Source organism: Pteropus alecto, unplaced genomic scaffold (assembly GCF_000325575.1).
Source record: "Pteropus alecto unplaced genomic scaffold, ASM32557v1 scaffold314, whole genome shotgun sequence".
NCBI lineage: Eukaryota > Metazoa > Chordata > Mammalia > Chiroptera > Pteropodidae > Pteropus > Pteropus alecto.
The window spans coordinates 576,152-593,045 of NW_006435849.1; the positions used below are offsets into that span (position 1 = coordinate 576,152).

Here is a 16,894-nt window from a genome sequence, read left to right on the forward strand (position 1 = left end):
CGGACTCCGCCCCTCCCTCACCTCCTCCTGGAAGAGGCTCTGGCGGTTGCGCAAGCTGCGCAGTTTGCTCTGCTTCTCCTCGTGCTGCAGCTCCTCGGAGGGCGGCTCGAAGTAGCCGATGAGGTCTTGCAGGCTCAGGATGACGCCCTCGATGGGCAGCGCTGTGCCAGCCGGCGGCCCTGAGCCCCGTGGCTTCCCGCTGAAGCTGTCCAGGCCTCTGCGGGAACCGCGCACTTGTCAGCCAGGGCCCTGCAGCGCTGACTGTCCGTAAGGCGCTCTCTCAAGTACCACCCCCTGTCCCGCGGTTCTGCCACAGACACATCTATTTAACAGAGAGACTGAGACGCAGAGAGAGAAGGGCATTGGCCTGAGGTCACATTGTGGCCAAGAGCAGAGCCGGAACTAGGACTCACGCCTGTGTAGGCACAGGGGGTTCTTGGAAGCAGGAGTCAAGGATGGGAAGAGCCGGGGTCAAGGGTCTGGATGTCGGGAATGTGAAAGTGAGGGTAGTGCTCAGGAGTGCGAGGTCAAAGTCATGGTTGTCAAGGTCAGATTAGGGGTCAAGTATATAGAGGTCGGGAGTTTAGAGGTTAGTGGTCATGTTAGGAGTGTGGCTGTCATAGGTAGAGGTAAATGGGGTCAGGTGCCTGAACACCAGGAGCATGAGATTCAAAGTGTGGCCCGGCACCGCGGGCAGTGTGGGCAGGTCGCTCACTTGATGAACTGGTTGTACAGGCCAGCAGTGCTGTAGATCATGCGGGCAGCCTGGGACTCCTCCTGCTGGCAGCGGGTCAGGGACAGCGCATCATCCATGTGGCCTTCCTGGTGCAGCATGGCCTGGCAGTGGGGGGACACAGAAGTCAGGAGGGGGCCCAGCCACCCAGGACCATGACGCCCAGACTCTGGCCCTGAAGCTGCCTCCTTCCTCCACAAAATCTCTCTGCCAGTCCCCCCTCCTTCTATCCCTCTTCACTGGTCTCTTTCATGCTGTCTTTTCCCCTTCGTCTCCGTCTATGTCTCTGTCTCCCTTTGTTTCTGTCTGTCCATCTTTGTCTCGCTGTCTCTATCCTTATCTCTCATCTCTATCCCACACTTTTGTCTCTTTTTCTCTGAGTCTCTCTCTCTGTCTGTCTACCTCCCTCCCTCTCTCCCTCTCTCCATCTCTTTCTCCTTTTCTCTCGCTTATCCTGTCTGTGTCTAGGCGGGATCCTCTCTACTCATATCTACTAACTGGCTTAACATTCGCCCACCACAGCGCTCTAATGGCAACCCAAAGTTAACATGTCCCAGATAGACTGCCCAACCGCCCCTCTGTGAGCCAAGGCCGTCACAGTGCCGGCTTTCCTCTGAGCCGAGCTCCCCAAGGGCCCGTCCAGTCCCGTGGCTGTAAATATCCCCGCTCATGTTTCCAACCACAAGCCTCGTTTGTTTTGTTTTGTTTTGTTTTGTTTTGTTTTGCATTCATGTTTCCAACCACATGCCTCGTTGTTTTTGTTTTGTTTTGTTTTGTTTTGTTTTCCAAACAAGTGCCTCCCTAGTCTTCCCACTCATTCACTCGGCAAGTCGTTGAGTGGCTCTGTACTAGACACTGAAGGTAACACTTCAGATCCCTGTCTTCCTGTGCTGACACTTGACTGTCCCCAACTTGGTTAATGGCGTTTCCAATCTTCCAGTTGCTCAGGGCAAAAATCATGGCACCATCCTCAATCCATCTCTCTCTCACCTGGATATGCAACCTGTCAGAAAACCCTATTGGCTCAATCCTCAAAATACAAACAGAATCTGCCATTTTTTCCCCATTGCACAGCCCCCCGCCCCCAGTTCTATCCATTACCCTGTACCCTTGAAGCAATCTCCTCCCTGGTGTTTCTACTCCAGCTTTTACTCTCCACTCCCACAAGCAGCGAAGGAACCCTGTGAACCTGAGTCAGGTTAACTCCTTGGAATGCTCAAAACTCTCTTGTGACTCCAACTTCATGCAAAGTAAAAGCCAGGACTCTCCCCATGGCCCACGAGGCCCTGCATGGTCTGCTCCTGTACCGTCTCTGTCCTCATCTCGCCCCTCCACTAGCCCCTCGCTAACTCTGCTCCAGCCAAACTGGACCTTCTTTCTATTATGACAACAGACCAACCTCATTTCAACCTCAGGGCCTTTGCACATGCTCTTCCCTCTGTCAAAAGTAGCTTTCCCACTTTTCAGTGCACTGGGAGGGCAAGGAACAGGTCGGTTTCTCTCTCAGCCTGTGTCTTTCTCTCGATCCTGTTCTCAGACTTTCAAAGCCTCAAGTCTGACCACCCTCCTTCCTTCTCCTGCCCACCCCTTCCCCTACTAGGAGCCCACCTTCCTCTTGAGCACGCCGAGCCGCAGGGCCTTGGGGTCCGGGGCAGCATAGGTGAGCCACAGGCCTGAGGCTACATGTTGCACGAAGCACAGTGACTCTCCATACTTGATCTCGGGGGGGCCCATGCCTTCTACATCCCGCTTGGGGGCCATATCCAGCTTTTCCTGCAGGGGCAGGGGGCAGAGGTCAGCCTCCTCTGCCTGTGCATTTGATGGGGGATCCCACAGACTGCAGAGTGAGGCCTGCGGTGGGATTTGGCGCTCCATTGGAGGGAGGGCGCCCTGACCCCACCAACCTTGGAGATGCGGAAACAGAAGGAGGTGGCCTTGGTGTGGGCCTTGCTGGCGTCAACCACCACCAGGCCCTGGTCCTCGGTGAGCGCCAGGTACCGCCCTGTGGTGACATGCCGGATGCGAAGCGGCTGGCCCCAGCGCAGGTGGCTCCCACTCCAGCTGCGGAGGGAGAGGGGAAGGGGGTCAGAGGACCCTCCAATCCTCCCACAGACACCACAGTCTTGGTCTAAACCTCCTCAAGCCCCAGCCCTCTTCCCAGCCCCAATCCTTCTTCAGGACCTCAAATCTTTCTTAGGAGCCCGGTCCTCCCTCAGGACCCCCAGTCCTCTTGGGCCCTCACAGCTTCCTTCGGGCTCCCCAGATGGCTCCAGTTTCCCCAGACCTGTCATTTTCTCCCCCTCTACTCTCCGCATTTTCACTCGGGACCCCACCCTGATCTCCCCCTCAGAAGCCCCCCACCATCCTCCAAGACCTCCTTTTCCTCCAGGATTCTAGGACCCTGAGGACCTCATTGCTTTCTTGAGCTCCCCGGATTTTCCCTCAAAATCCTCCAGTCTCTTTCTTCCTCCCCTCCCAGCCCCTCTTCAGTGCCTAATCCCTCCCCAAGTCCAGCCCCCCTGCCCTCACCTGATTCTCAGAGGCTCCAGTCTCCAGAGGGAGCGAGCGTGGGTGCACACAGCTCCCCCCTCGTAATGGACGAGTCTGGGGACATGGGAGAGAGTGAGGTCAGGGGTTCAGGCTCCAGTCCCCCAGAATATGATCCCTAACCCCACTCATAGGACCCCAGCCTCCCAGCAGGCCTTTGCCCTCCCTCACCACCCCTCCCCCACCCCGAGGCCCCAGGCCCTCTTGTCCTCCACGCGGACCTGCGCTGGTCATCACTGTCAGCGGAGGAGATAGTCAGACACTCATCCATGTGTCCGTGAAAGAGGCGGAGGACATGGCCTCCAGTCACGTAACCTGGAGAGAGCAAGGGAAAGCTAGAGCCCCAGGCAGGCCTGGGAGCCAAGGGGGGTCCAGGGACCTGCTTCTCTCCTGTGGGGGCTGGGGGCTGGGGGCTGGGTTAGGATCTGCAGCTAGGAATCTGAGATTTGGGCTAAGTTTGAGGCCTGAAGTTGGAGTATGAAATTTTGGGTCTGAGGTTTGGGGTCTGGGTGTGCAAAGCTGAGGTTGGGGGATTTGTGAGTCTGAGTTTGGATTTTTGAAGTTGGCGTTAGAGGTTTGAGTTTCATATTCCCTGATACTGGAGTCTGAGTTCCAGGGCTTAACTTGGAGATCTGGGTTTAGAGGTATAATGGTTGGCTCTGAAGTTGGGGTCTGAATTTTGAGTGTGATTTTGGAGGTCTGAGGCTGATATCTGAGCTTTGTGGCCTTGAGTTTTGAGAGATCCAAACTTTGCAGTTGGAAGTTGGTGGATCTGAGATTCAGGCTTGAATTTTGTGATCTGCGCTGAGTCTCAGCTCAGATCTGGCTTAAGGTTTTGAGGTTTGGGGTGTGAGAGTTGAAGTCAAAGTTTTGGGGCCTGGCATGGGGATCTGAATCTGGGAGATGACTTTGGAGATCTGAGGTTAAAGTTGGAAGACTGAGGTGGGTTGGCTGAAGTTTGGGGTCTGAATTAGGAGGTCTCGGTTTAGGGATCTGGGTTTGAATTTGGGGGTCTGGGTTTGAGGGCTGAGGTCACTATCTGTGCTTGTCATCTGACGGAGGTTTGGGGTCAGGGATAACTCTAAATTTGATGTTCTAAGCTTGGATCTGAGTTTAGGGATCTGGCCTCCAGGACCTGAGTTTGGCATGTGAGTTTTGGGGACCAATATTTTGGGGTCTGAGTATGGGAGTCTGATACTGAGTTCTGGATTTGGGTTCAGCTGGAGATCTAAGTGTGAGGATCATAGTTTGGGGTCTGAGGTTACAGGACTCAATTTGGATGCAGCTGAGAGGCAATGTGGGAGGTCTGTTTGGGGGCCCGAGGTCTGCGGCCCTCACCCTCTTCGCAGCCAGAGGAGATGGGGTTCATGTTCCACAGTGTCTGCATGAAGGAGGCGTCAACCTGGAGCTCCCCGCTGGCCGTTGACAGGTGCTGGGGGCAGCCAGGAGATGGCAGCCAGAGGTGAAGGTGGTGGGGACAATAGTTCCAGAGGCAGAGGCGAAAAACCGAGGGGTGGAAGCCAAGACACCAGCAGATGGGAGACGGAAAATCAGAGGTTACAGGTCAGGAAAGAGGGATGGAGTCGGGAAATGGGGCATCAGAAACCAGGAATTGGATGTCAAAGGTCAGGAAACTGGAAAACGGCGAGGCCAGAAACCAGGCTAACTAGTGAGGAGCTGGGGCTGACCCCGTGTGCCTCCAGCCCCGGGGGGAAGTAGCAGTTGTGACGAGGTGGGATTGCTCACCAGGTAGCGCTCAGAGGAGACACTAACGAGAATGAGGTCATCCCCGACGCGGACCTTTTCTCCTTCAGACCTCTGTTTGGAGGCTGGGTGCATTGTCCACCAACAGGCCTCTCCTGGGCGGGGGACGGGGTGCGTGTGTGGGATGCAGGGCTGTCAGGATGATGGCTGCCCACAATGCTCTTCCCCAAGCCATTCCCATCCTTGAGCCTCCCAAGCCTTCTGCCCCAAATTCTCCTATTGCCACCAACTCTCTGTCTCACCGTTCCCCACTCCTGCCCTTGAACCCTCTGCCTAGGGTTCCCCATGCTTTCCCAAGTCTCTCCATCCACACCCCAGACTTCTCCAAAGTCCCCATTACTACCCAAGTCTCCCCATCCAAGCTCCAGACTGCCCCAAAGCCCCCACTGCTACCCCCAGGACATTCCCGTGCCCACCCTCGTAGTTCTGCAGGCCTTCTGCGCCCCAGGTCCCTGCCTGCCCTGTCCCATCACACCCTGCTGCCTCCAGCCCCTGCACCTGTTGCATCCTCCTGCAGTCCCACATCGAAGGCCAGTTTGTCAGTCATGGAGCGGGAGGTGGTGAGGCAGCTCAGGTACTAGGGCCGTAGAGTAGAGGATGGTCAGCCTCCTCCTGGCAGACGCGGCACTCCCTGGCCCCGCTCCCCCTCGCTGACGCACTCACCATGCCGCTGTGTGCGTGCCGGAGCAGGATGGCATGGCCATACAGGAGTGTCCTGTGTCCCCCACCCTGGGACGACTGTGGGGGGCAGGAAGAGAGGGCACAGAGTGAGAATAGGCTCCCTTGACACATATGGCCTATCCCAAGTGGGAATATGTTCCCCATGAAATACCATGCTCAGGCCTGGACACAAGAAAACTTCAGCTCAGACCCTCAGCAGACCCTCTGCCTCAGGTCCCCACCCGTGGAAGCAGGGACACTGTCCCTGAGAAGCCTGTGGATGGGGACGTCTACATCTCTCAAAGCCCGTTTCTCCTCTCTGCCGCCTTCACCTTGTTAACCAAGCCCCAAAGTCACTTGGGGTGGCTGGACACCTGTTCTTGGTAATGGGGACACTCAGGCAAGCCCCAGTATCTCATGCTCTATGGACCTCGGCCCCCTGTGCTCTAACCTGTCACAACATGGCGGGGCTGCGGCTGGTGTGCACTGGTACAGTCCTACCCATTGTTAAAGATTTGAACATCACCTATAGGGACCTGCCCGGTGCTGCCACGCACCTTGAGCACAGGGAGACTCAGGCCTCTTGGGGGCATGACACCCTGTCACCCGTTGGCACCAGGCCTCCCATCCCAGTCTCACATGCCCATGCTCTGAGGGTGCCATGTGATGGAGCCACGTGATCACATGGCGGACCCACTCCTGGACTGGAGGGGACCCACACTAGGGATGGGAGAGGTGAAGGGAGAGGTCCCATGCAGAGAGAGCTGGAATCAGCGGGGAAAAGGATGAGAAAGAGGAGGAAGGAGCAGACAGGGGAGCCAGGGGCTCAGAAGCCCCAACCCCTTCCCTTCCTTTCTTCCTTCCTGGCCTGTTCTGGTCTCCGCAGCCCCTGACAACAAGGGTGGGGGAGATGCCCGCCCCCTGTGTGCAGGATGTGGGCCCGAGAGACAGGCCTGAGGTCAGGAGAGGTGGGAAAGACAGGTGACACCCAAGGCCAGACCTACCCACTTATCCAAATTGAGGGCCTGTGGGGGGCGGGGCAGAGAGAGGAGGAAGAAGAGCAGATAGTAAATGACCCCAGGCCCTCCCACCCATCCCTGCCACCCATCTGGCCTGGGGCGGGAGCCTCACCTCCACGCCGGCCTCCACAGTGTTGGCCAGCATCTCCTGCAGGGCTCGGACGGACAGAGACTGCTCCAAGACGAAGCAGCAGATGGCCAGATCGGGGGGCACATTCTGGGGGAGGAGATGTGAGTGGGAGCCTGAAAGCCCGGAGACCCGGTGCACCCCCTGCCCCTAGTCTAAATACCTGCTCCCCTTAGACATCTAGACCCAAGCCCAACCCCCCAAGAAGCCCTGCCCTCTGCCACCCGCTTCAGACACCCCGAATCCTCACCAATGCCACAGAAAACACCTCTGCTGTGCCTCCTCCCTCACAGCTGAACCTCACCCAAACCTCACAGAAGCTTCCACACTACCCTCCAACTCAGGTGCCCCAAACCCCACCTAATCTTGGAGGAAACTCAGCCCATGCCTCCGTCCTCAGACACAGTGTGCCCGCCCAACCCAACTCCAGGAGGCGCCTCCAGCTTCCCCTGCAAGTAACTCAAATCTCTCCAGCCCCAGAGGGAGCCCCACTTCCTGCCATCACCAGTGCAGCCCCAGTTCCTGCCTGCCCCCTCAGACACTGTGAACACTGCTTCGGAATCACAGGAGGGCACCCTTGACCGCCCTCCTCAGTCTCCCACCCTCCCCCTTGTACCCAAGACTCTCTGCCCCCTGCAGACCCCTGCCTCTTCCCCCAACAGACTCCACGACCCCTCCTTCTCCCAACCCCTGCCCCATCCCCCCAGGTCGCCTTCTCTCTCAGACTCTGAGTCCACTTCACCCTCGAGCCCCAGGTTCCTTCTGCCTCTCAGTCTCCACCCGCTCCCCAGTCAGGCCTCTGCTACAGTCCCCTCAACCCTCCGGGCCCTGCCACCTTGGATCCAAGGCCCTCTGCCCCCTCAGACACCTGCCTCCTAGGACCCCTGAGCCTCCTTGCCCTCCGTCCTCAGATCTCCCCCTTACCCACCTCAGACCTCCAGCCCCCTTTCCCTCTTAGCTCCCTCCCTGTTTTCTCTCCTGTAAGCACCCCCTTTTCAGACCCCTAGAGCCCTGTTCCTTGAACTCCAAACTCTGTGCCCCTTCAGAGCCCCTCGTTCCCCAGCCCCGGCCTCCCTCCGGAGCAGACCTGGGCATTGCTGGTGGGCTCCAGGAAGCAGAGGCGGTTGCCAAAGCCCTCGGCTGCCAGGCAGAGTTTGAGCTGTTCCTTGAGCACGGTGGCGCTGCATTGCAGGACCACGTCGTCGTCCTGGGGACGGGACCAGGAGTCAGGGCTGGCTGGCACCTGCCTGCACTCACCCCACTCTTCTCATGAAAGAGAATTTTTCAAGTAGGGGCCTGTGCTGAGTGTTCCGTATACTTCTACCATCTCCATGAGATAGGGGTCCGTGTCATCTCCATTTTAAAATAGGGAAACTGAGGCTCAAAGAGAGGACATGGCTTGTTCAAGACTATAGTGCTGATAAGGGGAGGAGCTGGGATTTGAACCCAGCTGGCTCCAGAGGCTTCCCGGATGGGGTCCACGAGGTGAACCATCAGAGGGTGGAAAGTATCGGTTCAATGGCTTCTAAGCTCGGCCTTCTCTAATTTGTCTTTTGTGTATCATCTTAAAAATAGTTATCATTTAAGGGGCTCTTTCTAACGAGACGTGAATGAGATGCCAGAGCCTGGACTGGATCCTGGATGGAGGAGAAATGCCACAAATCATGGCCATGTAGCCACTGGTCAAAGCTGAATAAGGGCTGTAAATTAGACAGTGGTATCATTGTGATACTAAATCCCTTGATTTTGATAACTACTGTGCTTTGTAAGAGACTGGCCTGTTTTATAGGAAATAGACACTGAAATATTTAAAGATTAAGGATATGAGGTCCACAACTTAGTCAGGAAAAAAATATGGAAATGGAGAGAGAGAGAAGAGAAGAGAGGAGAAGAGAAGAAAGCAGATGTGCCAGATCTTAACATCTGGGGAAAGTGACTGAAGGCTGTACGGGAATTCTCCGAACTAACCTTGCAACTTTTCTCTAAGTCTGAAATAATTTCAAGATTACAAATTAAAATTTAAGTAAAATAGAAGCATCTTCTATGTCTTGGAATGTCCCATTCCAAGAACTTCACATGCATTACTCATTTAATCCACAACAATCTGCTGAGGTAAATCTTATTATGTGAACCTGTGGAAACTGAGGCCCAGAGAGGGAAAGTAACTTGCCTGAAGTCACACAGCTGGCATACGGCATAGCTGGTATTTGATCCCAACTCTGTGGTTCTATGTGTCACACTCTTAGAACACTAGACCACCTCTTAATATATTACTATAGTAGCCCACATCTACATTTATCGCTAGTATAAGTGTACATGAGGAGTGCTCAGTGTTTTCACTGATAAAGGTGTCAGTCAAAAATGATGGAGACCACAGCCCTTAACTGCTGAGGAAGGCAGTGGTTATTCCATTTTACAGCGGAAGAAACAGTTTCAAGGAGCTTAGGCGTCCCACCCGAGGTCACACAGCCTCTAGTCCTTCCAGCATATCACACAAACGTTCCAGTCTCCAGCTTCGATCCCCACTGGCAGCCCTCAGTCTGTCTATCCAGCCTAGGAGGAAGGACAGAGAGTCGACCTGTTGGCAGGAGGCCCCGCAACAGCTCTATTCTGTAACCCTCAACTGTGACATCCTGACGCGTGTGTATTCATAGGAATCACATAGCTTGCACTTATTAAGCACTACTGTCTGCTAGGCCCTATGCTCAGGGCTTTACATTCATTTGATAGGCACCTATTGAGCATCTACTATTACCAGGAACTGATCTAAGCAATAGATACAGAGCAGCGAATAAAGCAGACAGAATCCTTGTCCTCATGGAGCTGACATCTGTGGGGGAGATGCAACAAACAGGTGAATAGCTTCAGAATTTTAAGGTCAGTGATAAGTGTAACGGAAAAAAATTACCCAGGATGAGTAAGAGAGCGGCTTTTGGGGTAGGGATGACATCAGCGTGTGTGTGGGGGGTGAAGTGTTAGCTTCTCCAAAGAGGTGACATTTGAGCTGAACCTAACACTCTATCCTAAACCGTAAACCTTATCCAAATAATGAGAAGGATTCAGGCCTGATGGTCTCTGGGAGAAGAACATTCCAGGGAGAGGGGACGGCATGTGCGAAGTCCCGTAGCTGGAGGGGCAGAGGGTGCTGAGAAGCAGCAAAGGGGTCAGGATGGCGGTGGCGGCAGGAGTGAGGGCGAGACTGGGAGGAGATGAGCTCGGAGAGATCCTGCATGGACCTCTCGAACCCTCATGGTACATATTTTTTCTCCTCATTGTTCAGTTTTAGTCTATGTGTTGCTGCAGTGAGCACGGTCCCTGTTTTTCAGATTAGAGAATTGAGGCTAGAGAAAAAAGGAAAAATCACTTGCCCCAAGTTAGGAAGCAGGCAAATGGCAAAGCCAGGGTATACGCCAGAGACAGGGGGCCTGATCACTACACCAGTGAATCTCTGACCTTTTCCTGCATCAGACCTTGCTGCCCAGTCCCCCTGCCCCACCCCACCCCAACACCAGAAGCCTGATGCAGTGGCGCTGAGGCGAGCAGGGAATCTGGACCGTTAACCAGTCCTCAGGAGGTTCTGACATGCAGCATGCTTTGAGAAACCCAGGCAGAGTGGGCTAGAGGTTGCCACCCATCAAAGGGAAATGAAATCAATTTGGGGGCTATAGACACTACAGTTAAAAAGGAAAATAAGTAGAGCAAGAACAGAAAATGCAACATGCCCCTTGTGTTCCAAGAGCTGGCTATCTACATTTTTTGAAACTTGTTTCAGTGAAAAATAGGTGTGTGTGCGTGCGTGTGCATGCGTGAGTGCGTGTGTCTGCATGTGTGTGTAAATGCACGTAATTCGTCCATAGTAGCGTGAATTGGAGGCAACCTGATGTTCATCCACAGGTGAACTGGTAAATACATTGTGCCACATTCACACAACGGAATACTCCCTGGCACCGAAAGGAGGTGAACTTTTGATACACGCTACGTGGATGAACGTCAAAGGGGTTATGCTGAGCCAAAGAAGCAAGACAAATGAGCACGCACGGTCTACAAACACTAGAATGAGTAACGGAAGCTGCAGTGACATAAAGCAGATGGGCAGGGTGATCACTGCAAAGGGCAAGAGGGAACTTTCTGGGGTACAGGAAGCGTTTCGTCTTATGATGATGATAGGTACATGACTGTGTACGGTTTGTCAAAACTCATTGAACTGGAACACCTAAAATGAGTGCAGTTACTACACATCAATTTTACTTCAGTAAAGTTAATTTTTATAATGTATGTATGTGCATGTACTGAGTTGCAATATAAAGTATATTTCTTACTGCTGGGGTGAGGTCCAAAAAGTTTGAGAAAACCACCATACACACCTCAATAAAGTTCAAGGAAACACAGCGATCCTGCGGCCAAGAGATGCCAGGGCCGGGCCTCTAGAACTTAACACTGGCTACCTTGGCAAGTCTGAGCTCAGTTTTCCTCTTGTGAAAGCAGGAGGGCTGAGCCCCAGGGGCATCCAGAGATGACACTTCCTGGCCTTGACCTTGGGCGAATGACTCTACCACTCAGGCCTTGGTTTTCCTCAGATCTCCCAGGGAGATAAAGATAGGGCCTTACCTCAGAAGATAGGGCAGCAAGGATATAATTAGACGCCTCAGAAGGCCAAGGCCCTAGGCACAGGTCCTGATGTAGAGTGGCTCAGGGGCTGATGGCCATGGCCATGTCTTATTAGGGCCAGGAGGAGGAGTGAGCCTAACCCATGGTGTCTGCTAAAGGGCTGGAGCTGAAGCAAGAGTCTAGGGTGAAACCAGGCCTTCTCCCACGGCTAAATGTCCAGCTGTCCCTATCCTTCATTACCAGCCCAGCTGTTTGTTCCTCCCTCACAGGAAACCAGACCTGTTCACCGGGGCCCTATTCTGGGGCCAGAATGCTGTGTCAGCATTTCTCAGGGCCCAGAGGGGGAGGGGAGGGGCTAGAGCAGGGTCAGCAGACCTGGCCCAAAAGAAAGAACATCTCCCATACTCAGACCCCACATCCAGCTGAGCCACTGGGAGGGAAAAGTGGGAAGGACTCTGAGATGGGCAGCCCCTCCCCCCATCTCCCCATCCCCTGCCCAGGCCCCAGAAAAGCAGGCTATTCTGGGAGAGACACCTGTTGTTCCAATTCCCATCCCTGCCCCCAGCGGGGGATCAGAGATGCAGGGAGAGACAGAGCTAGAGAGGCAGAGTGAAATGCGAGGGCCTGAAGCCAAGAAACAGACAAAGACAGAGACAGAGAGACAGAGACGGCCCACGGAGCCTGAGGGAGAGACACCATGCACAGACCGTTGACAGCCACATCGACCCCCCGAAACCAAAGGGGGAAAGAAAGGAGACCCAGAACCTGAGGGACCCCCAGGATACCCTCAAGGGCTAGGAGTTCAAAGGAGTTGGGTCTTCCCAAGAATTTAAATAGGTCAGAGTCTGGAGCAAGGAGAAAATTAACGCTAGTCGGGGGGAGGGGGCGGCTAAATTAAGCTCAGGAATTAGAACCACTTTCCCAAGTGCCTGCCTCCAAGGTGGTGGGAGGGGGTGCTGCCTCATCGCCGCCCCCCACCCCCGTCTCCGGGACAAATCACTAACGTCAGAAGAGATGGTGGCGGAAGATCTCTTTACCCATTCTGCAGTCCCAAATCCTGCTAATTCTCTGTAGTGAGAAAGGTGGCGGGGGGACGAAGACAGACAAAAACTGAGAAAGACAGAGTGACAGTTACCCAAAGGGAGAGGAAGAGACCCCGAGTCTCAGAGACTACCTGCGATCAGGACAGAGACATCGGAGACAGAGAGACGTTCAGAGGAACCCGAAAGATAGCCCCAGAGACCCGTAACACAGGTACGCACCGTCCTCAGGAACTGGACCTCGTCCTCACCCTCTCCTCCGTCTCCCATGATGTCGAGGCCCGAGGGGCCGGCGCTGAGGTCGAAGAATAGGAAGAACTCAGACTGGGCGGGCGGGCTGGGGGCGGGCTGGGGTCGGAGACCTCAGGGGACGTCAGAGGCACCCGCGAGGCAGATGGAACTGCGAGGAGGACTCGCGTGCTGGACAGAGCCGGGAGGAGGTACCCATCCCCTCCGTCCCCATTGGGCCAGGACGACTCAGGCCACGCCCTTTGCCAGAGCCCCTCCCACAGTCCCCAAACCTGTCCCTGAAGCATGAGTTGGGCCGGGCGGGGCAAAGGAGGAGCGTCTAGAAGGTAGTTAGCTGTCCTCTCTCCACCTCCACTGTAAAGAGGCCATCATTCTCCCATTTCACAGATTGCGAACTGAAGCGCTGAGCGGGGAGCCCCTGCTTGATGTCATACAACAGAGCCAGGATGTGCACCAAGTCTCCCGACTTTAAAAAGCAGCGTACATAGGGATTAAAAACAAGGACTCTGAGCCAGACAGTCCGTATCCGAGTCCTGGTCTTGTCACTCCTTTGTGTGACCTTGGAGAATTCGTTTCGCCTCTCCTTGCCTCAGATTCCCCAACTGATAAAGAGGATGTTTATAGTACCTATCTCACAGGACTGTTGCAAGGATTAAATGATATCATTTATTTACAGCACTTAAAACAATACCAGTGCATAGTAAATGTTATGGAGGTGTTGTTATCATCATCATCATCTTCATCATCGCCATCATCATCATCATCATCATCATCATCATCGAAACTGTGAGGCATGAATAATAGCCATAGCAGATGTCTTTTGCATGCCTCTTGCATTTCAGGCCCCGAGCTAAGATCTTTTTACTGCATCTCATTTAGTTCTCACAACAATCCTGCTAAACAATTCACATGGTTTAGAGGAGAAAATAAAAATGTATGGTCCTTACCAAGTATAGTTTTAAGGACATGACCAGAATAAATGACGTAGTTCTCACAATGATCTTGTGATGACAATACTCTTACAGATGAGGAAAGCTGAGCACAGAGGGATGGAGTGACTTGCCCCAGATCACGCAGAGGCTAAGCAGGGGAGTCAAACCCTGGCTCACGGTTCTTAAACATTCTGCTTTACTGTCTCATTATTTGCATAAAATCTCCTAATTATAACAAAAACCCACTTCCCCACGGCCAGGCCCTGCCCCTAGAGTTCTAACCCTCCTTCTCTTCAGGGGCCACCTGAGCCACTGAGGGCTACTAGCTGGGCCACCCCTTTGTGCGGATGAGCATCCTGGGCTTTGTAAATAGGGGAGCTCTAACAGGGATAACCAGCTTTTTCCTAGGAGCCCTGGCGGAAGGCCTCTGCAGTTCCCTAAAAGAGACAGCTGTGGGGCCTGGAGGCCCAACGCAGGAAGCCACATATACTTGGGCCTCCTGCCAGGCAGGCAGCTTCATGTCTCCGGGCCTCAGTTTCCTCATCTGTCAACTGAGCTAATTTGGAATAGTTCCCACCTTCTGGGGTCCCGGGGAAGATTCCATGAGGAAACCAATTAGAGCCTACTACATGGTAAGCGACTGATACATAGATCTATTAAAATTATTATTAACACATAATGGTATCTATTGAGTTATACAAAACAAAATCTTGCAGTTTAATAAAATTATATATAAAATGTTAAATGTATAATAAGTTGCTGTGTGTTACGTAAATATTGATATATTGATACAATTGTAACATAGCACATAAGTTTGTAGCATATTATTGAATTATATAATGCATAATTACATATTTAGGCCAATATAATTATATAGTACAACACAGTTATATGTCTATCTATTGTACATTATATAACACACACATGTATATTAAATATTAAGTTTTTAAGTTTATATATAATATAAAATTATTCTGTCTTTGTGCATTATATCATAAGATATTAATAGTGTTTCTTTTTTTTGTCAGTCAATATTATGTGTTTTAAGACCTAGCCATGTTGCTCTGTGGACTCCTGGGCTGTGGCTGGGGGGCTTTGCAGGGCTCCCTGGTGACTGTACCTTTCTGTTTATCTACTCACTCCTCTGGGGATGGATACCCAGACTGCCCCCAGCTCCCAAAACTAATGTTGCAGTGAACATACTAGTATATGTCTCCTTATGGAATTGAGGGAGACTGTCTCGGTATGCACACCCAGGAGGTAATTGCTGGGTGGCAGCTCTGTGCCACACTTAATTTGACTAAATAGTGCCAAATGGCCTCCGAGGAATGGCTGCCCACTAACTGTGTGAGGGTACCTAGGTCTCACATCCCCAACTGATGCAGAACAGGGCAAATTCCTGCAGGTTGGGGGGATACCAAGCCCAGCACCGAGAGAGAAGCGGGCTCTTGGCAGAGAGTGTAGGAAGAATTCAAACACGCGCCCAAAGGAAAGTTTATTAAAGAAGGGAAAAGCAAAGACTAGAGAAAGCAAAGACGAAAAGCCAAGACAAGGAAAAAAAGACCCCAAGTGTTGGGGGGGGAGGTTTCAGTTTGTATATCATGCTTTAGTTCCTGTGAGTTACAGTTTAAAGATTTTATTTACCCATTTCCTTTGATGTGGACATACAGTGAGGAAGGATAAGAGTATGTAGCAGTAAAGGTAAAGTTAGTAGCGGGAAAGGTCTGCTGGCAGTCCCCAGGCTTGAATCCATAGGTTCCCCATAGTTTTAGCCACAGGGAATGAGTAATTTTATTTTGTGTAGGGCACAACTTAAAGACTCTCTTTTTCCCATTTTCCCTTCATGGTGTGGGGAAATGAGTTGTTAGCAATCCCAGCAGACATCTTCCTTTGTTCTGCAGGTGTGCTCCTGGCCTGTCTGCAGGGCTGATCAGCACACACTTCTTGCTGATTTGCAGCCGTTCACTTATGTTCTAGGTATTAATGTCTCATTGATTTTAGACGTTGTAAATACCTATCCCCGCTCTATCATCTGATATTTGTCCCATGGTGTCCTCGTTAAGAGAAATCCTTATTTGCATGTTATCAAATGCATCCTTTTTCTGCCATATGAGTTTTTGTGGTTTGCCTCAGAAATCTTTTCCTTTGTGGTTGTCGGTGTTATTGTTGGTATTAACCATCCCTTTGGGCCTCAAGAGAATATACGGGTGCCAGGGCCTTTTCCAAGCCCCTCCCTCCCTGAGGCTCCCCGCCCACCACCTCCCCCGGGAACCTGGAGACACTTTCACACCACAAGCTTGGCTCAGCCAGGACCATTACCTTGTTACGTGAGATGCAGGTGCTGAAGAGATAGGCTGGAGACAGACAGACAGACAGACAGCACGTCGTGGAGAGCACAGCCTGAGACTGGGGAGAGAGAAGGAAAAAGAAGCAGGAAGAAGAATAGATGCAGAGAGAAGCTCTGAAACGATATGATATGTCACGTCACGATAAAGCTAAAGAGAATGGGCTCCACGCTTGTCTAAATGTTCTAGTGTGAAAAAAATCCATGGCGACTTCATTTAGTGAAAAAAAGAAAAGAGCGAAAACACACCTTGAAGAGAGCTTTGGTTGAATTGACAGAATCATATTTTTTAACTGATGTATCAGTTGGGCAGAATCACATTAATTACTGTGACCTATTTATTCCTCTCCTAGGTATCTACCCTACAAAACTGCACACTTTGTTCGTCAAAAGACAGGAGCCAGAATGTTCACAGCAGCGATATTCACAACAGTTCCAAACTGGACACAACTCAAATGGAACTGCACACTTTGTTCATCAAAAGACAGGGGCCAGAATGTTCACAGCAGCAATATTCACAACAGTTCCAAACTGGACACAAATGCCCATCGCAGGAAAAATCTATTGGTAAATCATGGAAGATTTACGAAGGAAGATTATACAGCAACACAAAGGAATGAACTACAGCCAAATATAATTCCATGGAAGAATCACAAAGACAAGATGCTGAATGAAGAAGCCAGAAACGATAAATTAGTCAATTTATATACTAATTTATATAACATCAATTAGTCCATTCAAAACCAGGCAGAACTACTCTGCTAGAAATCAGGCTGGTGGTTATGTTTTGAGATGTAGCCATGGGGAGGGGCTCAAGGGGTTGGTAAGGGCTGGGGATGTTCTCTTTCTTGATTTGTGTGACTGTCACATG

At 52.1% G+C, this 16,894-nt stretch overlaps 1 protein-coding gene across 1 annotated transcript in view; it reads right to left on the minus strand.

Annotated features, from left to right (window-relative positions):
- RYR1 (ryanodine receptor 1) overlaps positions 1–12,768 on the minus strand; it is a 106,811-nt gene extending 94,043 nt beyond the window's left edge. Inside the window, exons 1-13 of the mRNA XM_006911738.2 lie at positions 12,721–12,768; positions 7,938–8,057; positions 6,836–6,940; positions 5,708–5,782; positions 5,543–5,621; positions 5,027–5,139; positions 4,619–4,712; positions 3,502–3,595; positions 3,263–3,337; positions 2,638–2,794; positions 2,342–2,506; positions 716–837; positions 22–217 (exon numbers count right to left, since the gene is read on the minus strand). Of these exons, the coding sequence (XP_006911800.1) occupies positions 22–217; positions 716–837; positions 2,342–2,506; positions 2,638–2,794; positions 3,263–3,337; positions 3,502–3,595; positions 4,619–4,712; positions 5,027–5,139; positions 5,543–5,621; positions 5,708–5,782; positions 6,836–6,940; positions 7,938–8,057; positions 12,721–12,768 (1,443 nt within the window). The remainder of the gene's footprint in view (positions 1–21; positions 218–715; positions 838–2,341; positions 2,507–2,637; positions 2,795–3,262; positions 3,338–3,501; positions 3,596–4,618; positions 4,713–5,026; positions 5,140–5,542; positions 5,622–5,707; positions 5,783–6,835; positions 6,941–7,937; positions 8,058–12,720) is intronic.
- Positions 12,769–16,894: the final 4,126 nt, after the last annotated feature.